Source organism: Haliotis cracherodii, unplaced genomic scaffold, assembly GCF_022045235.1.
Source record: "Haliotis cracherodii isolate W230 unplaced genomic scaffold, xgHalCrac1.p SCAF_5, whole genome shotgun sequence".
Taxonomy (NCBI): Eukaryota; Metazoa; Mollusca; class Gastropoda; order Lepetellida; family Haliotidae; genus Haliotis; species Haliotis cracherodii.
In genome coordinates this window covers 3603953-3619412 of record NW_027266308.1, presented here as the reverse complement: position 1 = coordinate 3619412, position 15460 = coordinate 3603953, and the positions used below count along the sequence as shown (strand labels likewise).

At 42.9% G+C, this 15460-nt stretch overlaps 1 protein-coding gene across 1 annotated transcript in view; it reads left to right on the top strand.

Annotated features, from left to right (window-relative positions):
* LOC139442507 (probable G-protein coupled receptor CG31760) overlaps nucleotides 1–15460 on the top strand; it is a 74663-nt gene that overhangs the window by 29459 nt on the left and 29744 nt on the right. Inside the window, exons 3-7 of the mRNA XM_071223322.1 lie at nucleotides 976–1136; nucleotides 2519–2817; nucleotides 5965–6132; nucleotides 7115–7241; nucleotides 9944–10273. Of these exons, the coding sequence (XP_071079423.1) occupies nucleotides 976–1136; nucleotides 2519–2817; nucleotides 5965–6132; nucleotides 7115–7241; nucleotides 9944–10273 (1085 nt within the window). The remainder of the gene's footprint in view (nucleotides 1–975; nucleotides 1137–2518; nucleotides 2818–5964; nucleotides 6133–7114; nucleotides 7242–9943; nucleotides 10274–15460) is intronic.

The following is a 15460-nucleotide window of genomic DNA, read 5'->3' as shown; positions in this document are numbered from 1 at the left end:
TTTAGCTCACCTGAGCTGAGAAATATAGTTGCGTGTCCTCCGTTGCTTGCCATCGCAAATATAAAATGACTAACTAGAAACAAAACCTTAACCAATTTTAACCCCCCCAAAATAACTACACAACTGATTACTATAGTTAAAACTCTGCTGAATCATGTATCTACGATGTTGACGCATCAGTGACAAAAATGTCCGACGCAATTCTCCATTTTGACTTGAGCCATACATTTCCGTGTTTTTTTCTTCCCAGGTGAACACTTGACCTGCCTTTGCACGTGTTTATGATGTCGCCACTGCTTGGGCAGGTTACGCTCATCTTTTCGTGGCATCATCACTATTTGATAGGGATCCATAAACACATGCTCATGATATAGTCGGAATCGAACAATCGACCATTCGACTTTGCTTTAAACAGAGATTTCTCATAAGAAACGAAAGGGTTTTGTCGCTATTATTTATGCTATTCTATAGTTGTACGGGGCCGATGTTGCCTGGTTTCGCTTCTGGAGAATGGCATCTCTATTCAGTATGCCATTATAGCATGGGAAACGCCAGTCTTGAGACCCAAAATGGGAATACAAACTACTGCTTGAGATTAAATCACGGCATCAATAATATGTTTGACAACACGGCGGTACGCCAGTGTATGCTATAATACATCCCTTCAAGGTTGAGAAATACACCTCTGTTGTGATATGTACTGTGGAAATCATCACCACATCTAAATGTTGGAGAAAGCTTTGTAACAGATATGAAAAAAAGATGGAAAGTAAAATTATAATATTATGAAATTTAAGCTAGTTTCTCCACATTGTGATCACGTATATGACGAGGTATATATTTTTCCACAATATGACCACGTATATGACCAGGTTAAATATTTCTCAACATTGTAACAACGTATATGGCGAGGGTATATATTGCTCCACATTGTGACCACGTATATGAAGAGGGTATATATGTCTTTCCCCCCAGACCGACTCCGAGAGGCGAAGCAGGCCCTAGAGTACGTCAGCAGGGTGGAGTCCAGCATGTGTGGGGGTGGGACGGAGGAGACGCTCACACTCGCGTTTAACCACACTGCCTGGATCACCTACACCGACCCCGCTATAAGGACAGCCAATTACTTGAGCAAGGTAAAAAAGAGGCACTTTTCGACTCCAAGGAGCATTATATTTTATGATTTTTATATTGTTGTTCATTCCTTTATTCACACTCTATCTATAAACATGGCATCCCCAAACAGGAAAACTTATTGATTTCACACGGAAGGTTGAGAAGCCAAGAGTATATGCTTAGAAGCTTAGAGTATATGCATAGAAGCCAAGAAGGTCACATTTTTTATCATATACTTTATTTTCTTAGAAAGTTTGTTGTTTAAAACTGTTACTCGTTACTTCTATCGCCAAAAGTGTTTTTGACCACTGCCGCCATTACTCTTTGAATTGTCCATAAGTGGGAATGTTTCCTTATTGTTTTTATCATGTTGATCTTTTACACTTAACAATATGGCACGTGATAGAAGCCAAGAGTATATGCATAGAAGCCAAGAGTTTATGCATAGAAGCCAAGAGTATATGCATAGAAGCTAAGAGTATATGTATAGAAGCCAAGAGTATATGCATAGAAGCCAAGAATATATGCATAGAAGCTAAGAGTATATGCATAGAAGTCAAGAGTATATGCATAGAAGCCAAGAGATATACATAGAAGCCCAGAGCCTATGCACAGAAGCCAAGGGTATATGCATAGTCCAACCAAATCGCGTAACGAAATCAACATCCGGATCGTAAACCGATGTGCAGGTGTCGGACGATTGTAGGATTTTCAAAGCATGTGTACCGTCAACTTAGCGTCAACAGATATTTTCCAAATCTTTTCATGTTTTTAATCAAGGTGCTTATGTGATTTGATGCACTTCGCGAAGTAAGACCCATTTTATTACAACATACATCTTGATTATAAATCATATCGTCTTCACACGGCGTCGCCAATTTGTTTGAAGCAAATGCAAGTGTTATCAGAGGTGGAATCTGATTGGTCAATAGGAGGGACATAGTAGGGACATAACTCGTTATCGCCACTGGTGGCGCTACGATAGAACCCAGAAATTCCGAGCTGGTTTTGGGCAAGGATGGAAACAGGACTTTACAGTCGGTTAACTCCCTTGCCTCGGGAAGATGCTATATCACGGCCTGTGAGCTTAATGTTGGAGGAGTGAGTGAGTGAGTGAGTGAGTTTGGTTTTACGCCGCTTTTAGCAATATTCCAGCAATATCACGGCGGGGGACACCAGAAATGGGCTTCACACATTGTACCCATGTCGGGATTCGAACCCGTGTCTTCGGCGTGACGAGCGAACGCTTTAACCACTAGGCTACCCGACCGCCCCTAATGTTGGAGGAAAGTCCGATTGATGCAGGTACTAAGTCTCTCGTGCAGATGAACGTTTTGTAAACCCATCTGTAATTAATTTAAGGATGCTTGCAGTAAAAATATAATCATTGATTTGTTTGCAGGTCCTTGTGATGGATGATAATACACTGAACCGCTTCGATGACGCCATGTTCTACTCCTTTGTACGCAACAACGTCCACGGCGACACGCTCATCTTCGGCTCCGCCATTGCACTTGAGCCGGGGCTTTACGATAACTATGCTCGCTACTGTCCATATGCTCACAAAAAACAGGACTCTGTCGTTGCCTTCGACATCGCCGTCAAATACAACTACCTCACCAACAGCACGGAATGGTACCACGGGGTCGGAGTTAGAGATTTCTCCAACGCTTCCGTCCAAATCGACACCGTCACATTCAAGTAGGTCATTGCGGTCGGTGAGTGAGTGAGTGAGTCTGTGAGTGAGTGATTTGAGTGTGCGGGTGATTTGAGTGAGTGAGTGAGTGAGTGAGTGTGTGGGTGAGTGAGTGAGTGGGTGATTAGAGTGATTTGAGTGTGAGTGAATGAGTGAGTGAGTGAGGGGGGGGGTGGGTGGGGAGGATGGGTTAGTGAGTGAGTGATGCTTGGTTTTTCTATAACCTTTGGACTTTTAGAAACAATTAGCCTACACTTCGTTTTACAGAAACCGCTCACTTTCCCAAGGTACAATCTTTATAAACGCTGTGTAGCCAAAATCTATATTAAAAATCTACTATCTCAACCGACCCCATACCCGAGATGCAAGTCGATACCCCCACAGCGAGCTTCATCCGCGTTGACTTAAATATGGATCCCCGAAAGCTTCGTGCTGCAATTAGACAAAAGTCATGAAAACACGAGATTCAGTACTCAACTCAGTACTGAAAAAGTCCTCGGCGAGATGAAAGAAGCCATTTCTCTAGTCCATTAGCGGTCACTGTTCCCCAGACAGACGCTGATGTATTTGTTCTTTAACATAAACATTCAAGGATAAACTGAAGAAGATCTGTAAAAAACAACGTTGACCAATTAGCCACTAATAGCAGGTGGACGTCCTGCCCCACACTGCAGGTGGGCCATTTACGTACACATGGGTTTAAGTACGTTCGATCATAGAAGTGGTTGTATTCCTTCTACAAATCCTAGCGAAATTACCAGATACCACTACTATGGCTCACACGGAGAATATTCCATTTACGTATTGGCCAAATGGTACAGTGTAATATTCATACATTCTATGGTCCTTCCTTTGCTCATCAATAGGTAATGTGCCTGCGTGTATTTAGTTCACAGGACATGGATGGATGGATGAAACGATTGGTGGCTAGATGGGTTGATGGGTGAATGGATGGATGATGGATAATGGATGGATGATGGAGAATTGATGGATGATGGGTGGGTGGATGGATGATGGATGGTGGAGAATGGATGGATGGATGGTTGGGTTGATGGATGGATGGATGGTGGAGAATGGGTGGATGGATGATGGTCGGATGGATGGTGGAGAATGGGATGGATGGATGATGGGTGGATGGATGGTGGAAAATGGGTGGATGGATGGTGGAGAATGGATGGATGGATGGGTGGGTGGATGGATGATGGAGAATGGGTGGATTGATGATGGGTGGATGGATGGTGGAGAATGGGTGGATGGATGGTGGAGAATGGATGGGTGGGTGGGTGGGTGGATGGATGATGGAGAATGGGTGGATGGATGATGGGTGGGTGGATGTTGGAAGGCCGGATGATGGATGAACAAAATGAAAAGTGATAAATTGTTTTGCTAGTGGTTGATTAAAAGATAGATGATACAGCTCTTCTTTCTTCGTCGATCTTCCTCAAACCAGTGTTTATTCCTCAATCATTGACCTAGCATTTTCATGTATTTCAGGTTATTCCCCCCATTATACATCATGTATCCTTCCAGATTATTCCTGCAGTCGTTCATGTTACCATACTTCAATCGTCATCATTCAATCATCTATCGTATATCAATCCATCGTTCTCCATCATTCAACCATCTATCATATATCAATCCACCTGTCTTCCCATCATTCAATCATCTATCGTATATCGATCCATCGTTCTCCATCATTCAACCATCTATCGTATATAAATCCATCGTTCTCCATCATTCAATCATCTATCGTATATCAATCCACCTGTCTTCCCATCATTCAATCATCTATCGTATATCGATCCATCATTCTCAATAATTCAACCATCTATCGTATATCAATCCACCTGTCTTCATCATTCAATCATCTATCGTATATCGATCCATCGTTCTCCATCATTCAATCATCTATCGTATATCAATCCACCTGTCTTCCCATCATTCAACCATCTATCGTATATCGATCCATCGTTCTCCATCATTCATCCATCTATCGTATATCAATCCATCGTTCTCCATCATTCAACCATCTATCGTATATCTATCCACCTGTCTTCCCATCATTCAATAATCTATCGTATATCGATCCATCATTCTCAATCATTCAACCATCGATCATATATCAATCCACCTGTCTTCCCATCATTCAATCATCTATCGTATATCGATCCATCGTTCTCCATCATTCAATCATCTATCATATATCAATCCACCTGTCTTCCCATCATTGAATCATCTATCGTATATCGATCCATCATTCTCCATCATTCAACCATCTATTGTATATCAATCCATCGTTCTCCATCATTCAAACATATCGTATAATAATCCATCGTTCTCCATTATTCAACCATCTATCGTATATCAATCCATCGTTCTCCATCATTCAACCATCTATCGTTTATCAATCCATCGTTCTCCATCATTCAACCTTCTATAATAAATCATTCAGCCATTTGACATATATCAATCCATCGCGTTAAATCATTCAACCATCAAGGGGCGGTCGGATGGCCTAGTGGTTAAAGCGTTCGCTCGTCACGCTGAAGACTCGGGTTCGATTCCCAACATGGATGCAATGTGTTAAGCCTATTTCTGGTGTGATATTGCTGGACTGTTGCTAAAAGCAGCGTAAAACCAAACTCGCTCACTCACTCATTCAACCATATATCCATCCATCGTTTTCCATCATTGAACCATCTTTCATATATCGTTCCATCGTGTTCCATAATTCAACCTTCTATCATATATTTATCCATCGTTTTTCATCATTCAACCTTCTGTTATAAACCAATCCATCGGGTTTTTTTTATTATTTAACCATCTTTCATATATTAATCTATCGTTTTTCATCATTCAACCACATATCCTATATCAATCCATCGTTTTCCATCATTGAACCATCTATTAAACATCAATCTATTCTCCATTGTCAGCACCAAACCACTGCATGTGGGTTTCACCGAAGTGGTAAACGTCTGCCCTTCACTCACTCACTCACTCACTCACTCACCAAACATCATCCAAATGATCTCTCTCCGTCCATCTTTTATCCATACTTCCATCCTTCAACCATTATTCACAAACCGTTCAATTATCCACAGTTTATTGATCATATGTCATTTCTTCTAGTGCTGCCATTTTACTTCCAGTTTCTCCGACCCCTCCAGGAAAAATGTGCCTATTCGTCAACCTATCGCCAGGTATGAAGACGGGCGCTGGACATACCCATATTATGATTGTGGTGGTGGCAATATTTGGATGGTTACATATTCCGCGCCGATATTAGCAGTAGATTCTAACAACGCCACAGTCTTCAAGTGAGTACGAACACTAAACGGGGGGATACAATGACGCTGTCGTGTGTTCGTGTTTCCCGAGCAGGGATGACTCTGTATGTCTGTGTTCACTGAGCCAAGACGACCCTGTATGTCCGTGTTCTCCAAGTCCAGACGACCCTGTATGTCCGTGTTCCCCAAGTCCAGACGACCCTGTATGTCTCTGTTCACCGAGCCAAGACAACCCTGTATGTCCGTGTTCCCCAAGTCCAGACGACCCTGTATGTCTATGTTCACCGAGCCAAGACGACCCTGTATGTCCGTGTTCCCCAAGTCCAGACGACCCTGTATGTCTCTGTTCACCGAGCCAAGACGACCCTGTATGTCCGTGTTCCCCAAGTCCAGACGACCCTGTATGTCCGTGTTCACCGAGCCAAGACGACCCTGTATGTCAGTGTTCCCCAAGTCCAGACGACCCTGTATGTCCGTGTTCTCCAAGTCCAGACGACCCTGTATGTCTCTGTTCACCGAGCCAAGACGACCCTGTATGTCCGTGTTCTCCAAGTCCAGACGACCCTGTATGTCTGTGTTCCCCAAGTCCAGACGACCCTGTATGTCCGTGTTCTCCAAGTCCAGACGACCCTGTATGTCCGTGTCTCCCGAGCTGAAACCACCCTTTACCACATGTTTAAAACAAACGGAGACTGAGATGTGACGCTTGTGTTTGTTGCCATATTGGCGGACAATATTTGTTACATCTTTAGGCTCTGCGCATCACGTACATCTTAAGTCTCACATGACGTTACGCCATTCCGCTACCAGGAGCTTGCATTGCAGCGGTTACAGAGATCGGCAAAATGAATGGTTTCCCAGTTGTACTCATTCATCAAAACGTCATTGACCAATAAAATTCAAGAGTTTGGAGAGTCGGCTGAGATAATAAAATAATGTATTTTCATGATATGACGTAAATAATCAACGTCTGATAACCATCTGTTTGTAACGTCCCTTCATCCTTCTTCAGAGGCGTGGCGACAATTGACATCGAACTAACCAACATCGACATCAACCAGTGCGACGTTCATGCTAATGACAGGACTGGAGCCCTGGACGTGTTTCGTGGAACCCACAACTGCCAACCTACCACACAGGTACAGACAGGGAGTCGGTTAGAATGTTCCCAGCACCAATGCCTGTCGTACGAGGCGACAAAATGGACCAGATGGTCAAGCTCTGCCATTTGGTTGATTGCGTGTCATCGACGTTCATAGATCGTTGCTCACAATATCAACCACTGTCTGATCCAATAATTTTTTCTGATCCAATAAATTTAGTCTTCTCTCTCCATCGGAGTAGAACTGATCCTAAGTAACGTTTTCGAAAGTGTGTACCTACGGCGAATAAAATGGCCTTCAGTTTCTGCCTAACAAACCTCAGAGTATTCACAGGTCGTGAGGGGCGGTCGGGTAGCTTAGTGGTTAGAGCGTTCGATCGTCACGCCGAAGACCCGGGTTCGATTCCCGACATGGGTACGATGTGTGAAGCCCATTTCTGGTGTCCCCAGCCGTGATATAGCTGGAATATTGCTAAAAGCGGCATAAAACCATACTCACTCACTCACAGGTCGTGATGGTGTAGCTTGAATATCGTTGATAGCGGCGATAAACAACATTCACTCTCTTGTGTACTCTCTTGCAATTTATTTTAAGCTTTATGATTAACCATCTTTAAGAATACAAGTATCCGAGATTGACTGTAACATAATGCCATATTCGTGTCCACGTTGGCACTACATTTACGACATTGCTGTCTAAGTCGGACCAATTTGATGTCGAATCCTGGTATACTAGTAGTATGGATATCTCTGTAATGGAAATTTGTATATATACTACTCAAAACAAGTTAAGGATCACCCGATTCTTTCATATTGGTAATGTTAATCTGTCATGGCATGAGAGATTAACTTTTGTAATATGAAAGAATCAGGTGGTCCTTAACTTCTTTTGAGTAGTATAGAAACAGTTAGAAGAAAGCTATGAACACACAATGTCATTAAGAAAGTGGTCAAATGTAACAAATGTTATACAGTAAACTACGGTTATAACGAACTTAAAGGGACTGCTAATTTTAGTTCGTTATAACCGTAGTTCGTTATAAGCATATATACAGCATAACTACAGCAAATAGTCAGGACCAAAAAGTAAGTTCGTTATATCCGCCAGTTCGTTATAAGCGTGTTCGTTATAACCGTAGTTTACTGTATTTGAGATAACACTTTCTTTGTAAAGTACTGATTTGGGGGGCTGAGTCGCATCCGGCATTCGAACCAACACTACCAAAGTGAGGCACCCAATCGCAAGCACACGAGAATCTGTACTTTTCAAAGAACATACGAGGGGTGTTCATTAAAGATTTCCCCTGACCCACTTCCGATGGACCTAGTGGAATGAAACTTGGCATAGGTATTAGTCTTTCTCCACATAGGAACCACCAAGAGTTACACACTTCTCCCATCGTTTTATGCAACGATTGAGACCTCGCTTGTAAAAGCCCTCATTTTGCGTCTCAAACCAGGACCTGACTTCAGAAATCAGTGTTTCATCATCTGTGAAACGTTTTCCCTTCAAAAATGTCTTCATGGTTGGAAAGAGGTGGAAGTCAGATGGTGCAAGGTCAGGAGAGTAAGGAGGATGTGAAAGGATTTCATAGCCACAGGACCGCGCTTCTGTCTGGGCAACATGAGAGTTGTGTACTGGAGCATTGTCTTGCAGGAGACGGACATCCTTGGTCAGCATGCCACGCGTCCCGCAATTTCCGCAGCAGTGAAGCATAATAAGCTCCTGTAAATGTGGTACCCTTTGCCAAGAAACCCATCATCACTACTCCGTGCTGGTCCCAAAACACCGTGAGCATGACCTTGCCTGCAGAGGGTTGGACACGTGCCTTCTTTGGGGGTGGTGACTCCACATGCTTCCATTGCATCGACTGAACTTTAGTCTCAGGATCATTGTGATGGACCCATGTCTCATCCTGTGTGATAAGTCTGTCAAAAGAATTTGCCTGGTTGTTTTGGCACATGTCCAGAAGATCCTTTGAGCAATTGACTCGTTCCTGCTTTTGGAAAGGTGTGAGCAACCTGGGAATCCATCGTGCAGACACCTTATGCATGTTCAAATTGTCATGGGTGATTTTTTCCACAGACCCTACACTGATCCTGACATCTTGTGCTAACTGGCGAACAGTTATACGTCGGTCTGCCAAAATGGCAGTCTCCACTTGACGGATATTGTCCTCATCAATGGCTGAATGGGGGCGACCAGGAATGGCAGCTGTTTCCACAAATGTCCGACCACACTTGAACTGGCGATGCCAGTGTTTAACAACGTCATATGATGGGGCATCTTCCCCATAAGTTGCTTTCATTTCATCGAAAGTTTCTTTTGGTGTGCGACCTTTCAAATATAAAAACCTAATCACTGCTCGGTATTCTACTGGCTCCACTGTCACACCCTACTCGATCATAACACCTCTAAAAGTGTTAAGATTAATAGTTCGGTGCTGCAAATTCAGACATAACCCATAGATACATGTATCATTACACATGTGAAATTTCAACCAAATATGATAACCCTAAGTGGTTTAGGGGAAATCTTTAATGAACACCCCTCGTATTATCCCGAACATAACATTTGTTACATTTAATCACTTTCTGAATGACATTGTGTGTTCAGGAGAGAGCGTTCGGGAGACCGTTAAATGAGCTGGCCATTTTGGATAATCCGGGTCATTAACATCTAATTTTCCATTATTTTATGATAAGTTTTCAAATATTTGTTTTGATTCTTGTTGTCAGTGCGAGCCTCTGATTGGAGAAGGGTTCCAACGAGGAGCCTATGAATGCACTTGTGAAGATGGATACTATTTTCCAAACACCTCGGCGACGACACGTGCCTACAGTGGCTATGACATTGAAACATTCATTGACCTCAACAACGAATCCAACATCGCCCCTCGTTTCCAGTGCCTTCCGTGCCCCCGGGGATGTGACACGTGCGTGGACGCAACCCCCTGCCTCTATCCCTACAACGTGGCTCTCAGGGTGGTCGTCCTGCTCATCATTGCCTTCATCGTCGCTGGATGTGCTGTCGTCGCTATATTTATTCACAAGAATAGGAACGAAATGGTGAGTAATCCTCTTAATTGTCTTGCGTGCAAATCTAGCTCAAAAGTTGCATCAAGATTACAACATTCAAGGCGTCAATGAAAACGTATTATGGTAGACATGTGGAGGATATTTATAAATTTGACGTATCAGTGACAAAAATTATGTCCGATGCAATTCCCTATTTTGACTTGGACCATGTTCCCGTGGTTTTTCAGGTGAACGATTGACTTGCCTTTGCATGTGTTTGTGACGAGTGCCACTGGTGGAGCAGGATACGCTCACCTTTTCGCGAACACATGTATCATCACTTTTTGATAGTTATTCATAGACACATGCACATGATATAGTCGGAATCGTACAATCGACACTGCTTTTAGCAGAGATTTCGATTGGTGGTGAGGTGAAATTGGGTTAAACGTCGCGTCCAAGATTATTGCACTTATATAGCGACGTGCATGTATGTGTGTGTGTTTGTGTGGCTGCTTGTACTAGTCCGGACTGATGCCGATTTATAGTGCTAGCTGACTGAGATACCATGCCGCAGTTTAACATGAATACCCAACTCAGACACAGTATACTGACCCCGAGCCGACCAGTCCTTGTTTAAGCCCCTTCATGCCGAGCGCCAGACAGGGTAACAACAAGTACCATCTTTTAGCGTCTTTTGGTATGACGCGGTCGGGGATCGAACCCCGGACCTTCCGCTCTCCCGGCGGACGCTCTACCACTAGACCACGGAGGCGGTCAGATTTCGATTGGAAATATGGAAAGGGTTTGTCGCTTTTGTTAACTCTAGGGAGATATGTCTTTCAGGATGTTCTGTCACGGTAGACAGTCCGAAATGAAACCGAAATGAAAGTTTCAGCTGTCGCAAAGTACCAAAATTGGATCAATGTGGGGAAGTGAAGTTCAACGTCGCGTTCAAGATTATTGCACGTAAATTGCGACTCCGAGTCGAAAAGTCCTTGGTTTATCTCCTTAATGCCGAGAGCCAAAGTGTGACAACTTTCACCTCTTCACATCTTTTGGTATGACGCGGTCGGGAATAGAAGCACAACTCTCCCGCTCTCGGGGTAGACGCTCTATCCTATTGAGACCCGTGAAGATCCGGGGTAGAATAGGTCTTCAGCAACTAATGTTTGCCGTAAAAAGGCGACTAGGCTTGTCGTAAGAGGCAACTAACGGGATCGGTAGGTCTGGCTCGCTGACTTGGTTGATGCATGTCATCGTGTTCCAATTGCGTGGATCGATGCTTATGATGTCACTGGATTGTCTGGTCCAGACTCGATTATTTATGGCCGTCATATAGCTGGAATACTGCTGAATGCGGCGTTAAACAACAATCAAACAAATCTATCCAATAGAACATGGAGGCGGTCTTCAAATAGTTGCTATGCATTTATTTCTCACAATGCGACAACTGCTGGACGCTGATATGGCTGATATCCGTGCTCGTGGGTTTCACCGAATTTGTAAACGTCTGAGACCTGCATCACATCGGGCTTTCCTCCCACATTAAGTTGACACGCCGTGATATAACTGGAATACTGTTAAAAGCGGCGTTAAACCCAACTCACTCACTGTTACGTGTCGACTTCCAAATTAAAACAATAAGTTAACCCAGAAACTACGTAAAAGAATTCAGTGTGAAACTAACAAATATCAAAGAAATGTTATACAACTAACAAGTGTATTATTAACTTAACTAGGTTTACAAATCAATACAATGAGATCACTGCAAAGCAATAGAAATGGCAGTGCACAACAGAGTGGCAGTACAATTACAATGGCAGTATGAAATACAATCACAGTGCCAATAGCACAAAATCAGGGATAATATTCACCCAGCCTCGACAGTGGCCAAGCTTCCATATAGGCCAAGGCTGGGTATCCAGGGTGAAAATATGATCTTCACACGTCCGCTGGTGTTGATGTATTGTGAAATGAGAAAGACACTTCTAGAAGATTCCAGATTATGACTCCAAAAGCATCAAAATAGAGTAACTTCCACACCGCTGCTTACATTAGATGGTAATACATTCATGACAACTAATTATTGTTAAAACACAATGTTATAAACTTCTACCGAATCTTGACAGATACAACGTAATATAATTCAAACATTTTGTACGCTACATTAACCCTGTAATATAACAATGTATAACAATGAGCATAGTATTATCTATCATTTCGTTCCATTTCTTTGTTGTTTAACGCCACAATATTTCATCTATATGACGGCGGTCTGTGAATAATCGAGACTGGGCCAGATAATCAAGTGGTTGATATTATAAGCACCGACCTACGCAATTGCAGTGTTGTTAAAAAGCTTTCCGATTAAAATACCAAGTTGAATGTGAATGTGATATAAAACTACTCTCGACATTAGTATGACATTTTCTCATATCTGGATTGTTTCGTTATTCATGTGATCAAACTCGATGCGTCAGTTTGGAAGTAATCTTCCAGCATTCGGATTTGGAAGCCGTATATAACGCCGTTATTTAGGGGCTCGATGTAGCGTAATTCGTCTGTATTCAATCAGATGAACTCTGTTGACTGTTACTAATGGCAACGGGCGGTGTATGTGCGGCAGCAAGGAAATATTGATCAGCAAGCTATGCACATTTACAGAAACCACATTTTCTATGTAGCTGCAATTCAACCATGACATAATCTGGTTATCAGTTTCTGCTAAGTGTAATTCACGAGGCTTTAGGGATGGCAACGAGGTACTCTTTTTATCCTTATCTCCAGTTACAGACTCGTTGGCACGCGGAGCTGTCGTTTGTCTGTATACAATAGCCAAGAGCCGATTTTATCAGTAACTGACTTCGTTCGCTTGAAGTTTTCTTTTTGGTCAATAAAATATTTGAAACGCCATACCATTAAACCTTTGCGAGTGTATGAGTGCGTAGGTGGTATATGACGGCGCGATAGTTTAATGTCGGGAAAAGCCCGAAGTAATGCAGATCTCAGAGATATTAGTAAGATCGACAAAAAAAACGTTTCATAATCTTAAAAAATCTCCATTGTATTATTTGGACCAAAACATATGCACGTGAATCACTATGAAATGGTGATGACACCAGGTGTTCGCGAAAAATATATTTGTCGCCAGTTGTATATGTTACCACTTCGGTGAAACCCTCGAGCACGGATGTGGTGCTGATAAACCTTGAAACATAGTCAGGGATTCGAACGGACGATCGCATGTTCCTGGCACGACTAAGGGACGCAACTCTGCACAACGAGATGCAGTGCTTATCCCGGCTGGGCCAACTGTGCACGGGAAAAAACATGATCAGGAAAACTTTGGAAATATCAGAGCTGATTTACCTATTCCAAAGTTTTCCAAATATTGCGTTACAGCCATACAGATAACACCATCATAGTATTTTCATCGGCAACCATTCAACGGCAGGCAGTAATTCTGCTAGCCCACCTGACCCCAACCCGGTAGTTTGTTTGTTTGTTTGTTTGTTTAACGCCGCATTCAGCAATATTCAAACTATCTGACGGCGGTCTGTAAATAATCGAGTCTGGACCAGACAATCCAGTGGTTGATACCATGAGCATCGATCCACGCAATTGGGACCTCCACGCCTCTTTTTACGGGGCGGTCGGGTAGCCTAGTGGTTAAAGCGTTTGCTCGTCACGCCGAAGTTCCAGGTTCGATTCCCGACATGGGTACAACGTGTGAAGCCCATTTCTAGTGTCCCCCGCCGTTATATTGCCGGAATATTGCCAAAAGCGGCGTAAAACCTCACTCACCCACTTTTTACAGCAAGTCTGGATTGCTGAAGACCTATTGGAATCCAGATATTCAGGTGTCAACCCGGTAGATATATATAGCTTGTTGCTACTCTCTGCGATACAAACTCGTGGTCCGAATTACTTACGTTTCATATAAGGCATCCTAAACAGCTGATGCATCCATTCATGCCAATAAAAGCGACAAAATCCTTTCTCTATACAATCTAAACCTCGGTTGACACCAAGTCCATTGTACCATTCCGGTAACATCCGTGTACGTCGGAATATGATTCAAATAAAAGGTCAGTCTGTCCATGTACAATGGGAAATAAAACCATATCTCACAAAACATCGTAGTTCATTGTCACGGGCTCTCAGATTCTGAGATTAGGAACCTTTCTTCTCGTTTCCTGTATCGGAAGCCTTTTATACCAAGCGTAGGAAATGCAGTCCCTGACCAGAAGTGCTAACAAGTTTGACCGCGATGAGCGGATGACCATCGCCATGGAGTCTTATTTATGAGCACCCTAATGCTTCCTAGTCTTCGAATTCTCCTTTTAATTCATGTACGGCGGCATCTTGTTTCAAGACACGACCTTTGTGTCACAGAACACAATCTATCACTAAGCCTACATCGTCACTTATGACATACAAAGAGAATCTTACCAAAGTGTTCGTCATATCAAAGATCAGTACGGGTCGTTACTTATTACCCGTGGTCTAGTGGTCTAGTGGTAGAGCGTCCGCCCGGAGAGCGGAAGGTCCGGGGTTCGATCCCCGGCCGCGTCATACCAAAAGACGTTAAAAGATGGTACTTGTTGTTGCCCTGTCTGGCGCTCGGCATGAAGGGGCTAAAACAAGGACTGGTCGGCTCGGAGTCAGTATACTGTGTCTGAGTGGGATGTTCATGTTAAACTGCGGCATGGTATCTCAGTGAGCTAGCACTATAAATCGGCATCAGTCCGGACTAGTACAAGCAGCCACACACACACACACACACACACACACACACACACACACGTCGCTATGTAAGTGCAATAATCTTGGACGCGACGTTAAACCAAATTTCACCTCACCTAGCTAATTAGCGCGGGCTTACTGAAGTGCTTTTCTACATTAATAATCGAGTGATGATATATTTGATATCAAAATACGAGTGTGCTATTTCTCAATTATCTCATAATCCTGAAGCGTGAATTACTCTTAGAATGTTGTTAATTTTAAAGTTAAGCTGTTGTCTACTAAAGTTTGAGATCATCAAAATTAATTCGGCGCATCGCAACACAATTCAATATCGACATTCACTTTTCTAATAGGACTAGAATATTTGCGACCTAACAATTCCATGAACACTAGGGAATCTTTATGAAATTATTACCTACACATTGCTTTAGCGTGTGGTCATAGATTAGAAACGCGAAGTTGAATGAAATGTCGTTCTCTTATACA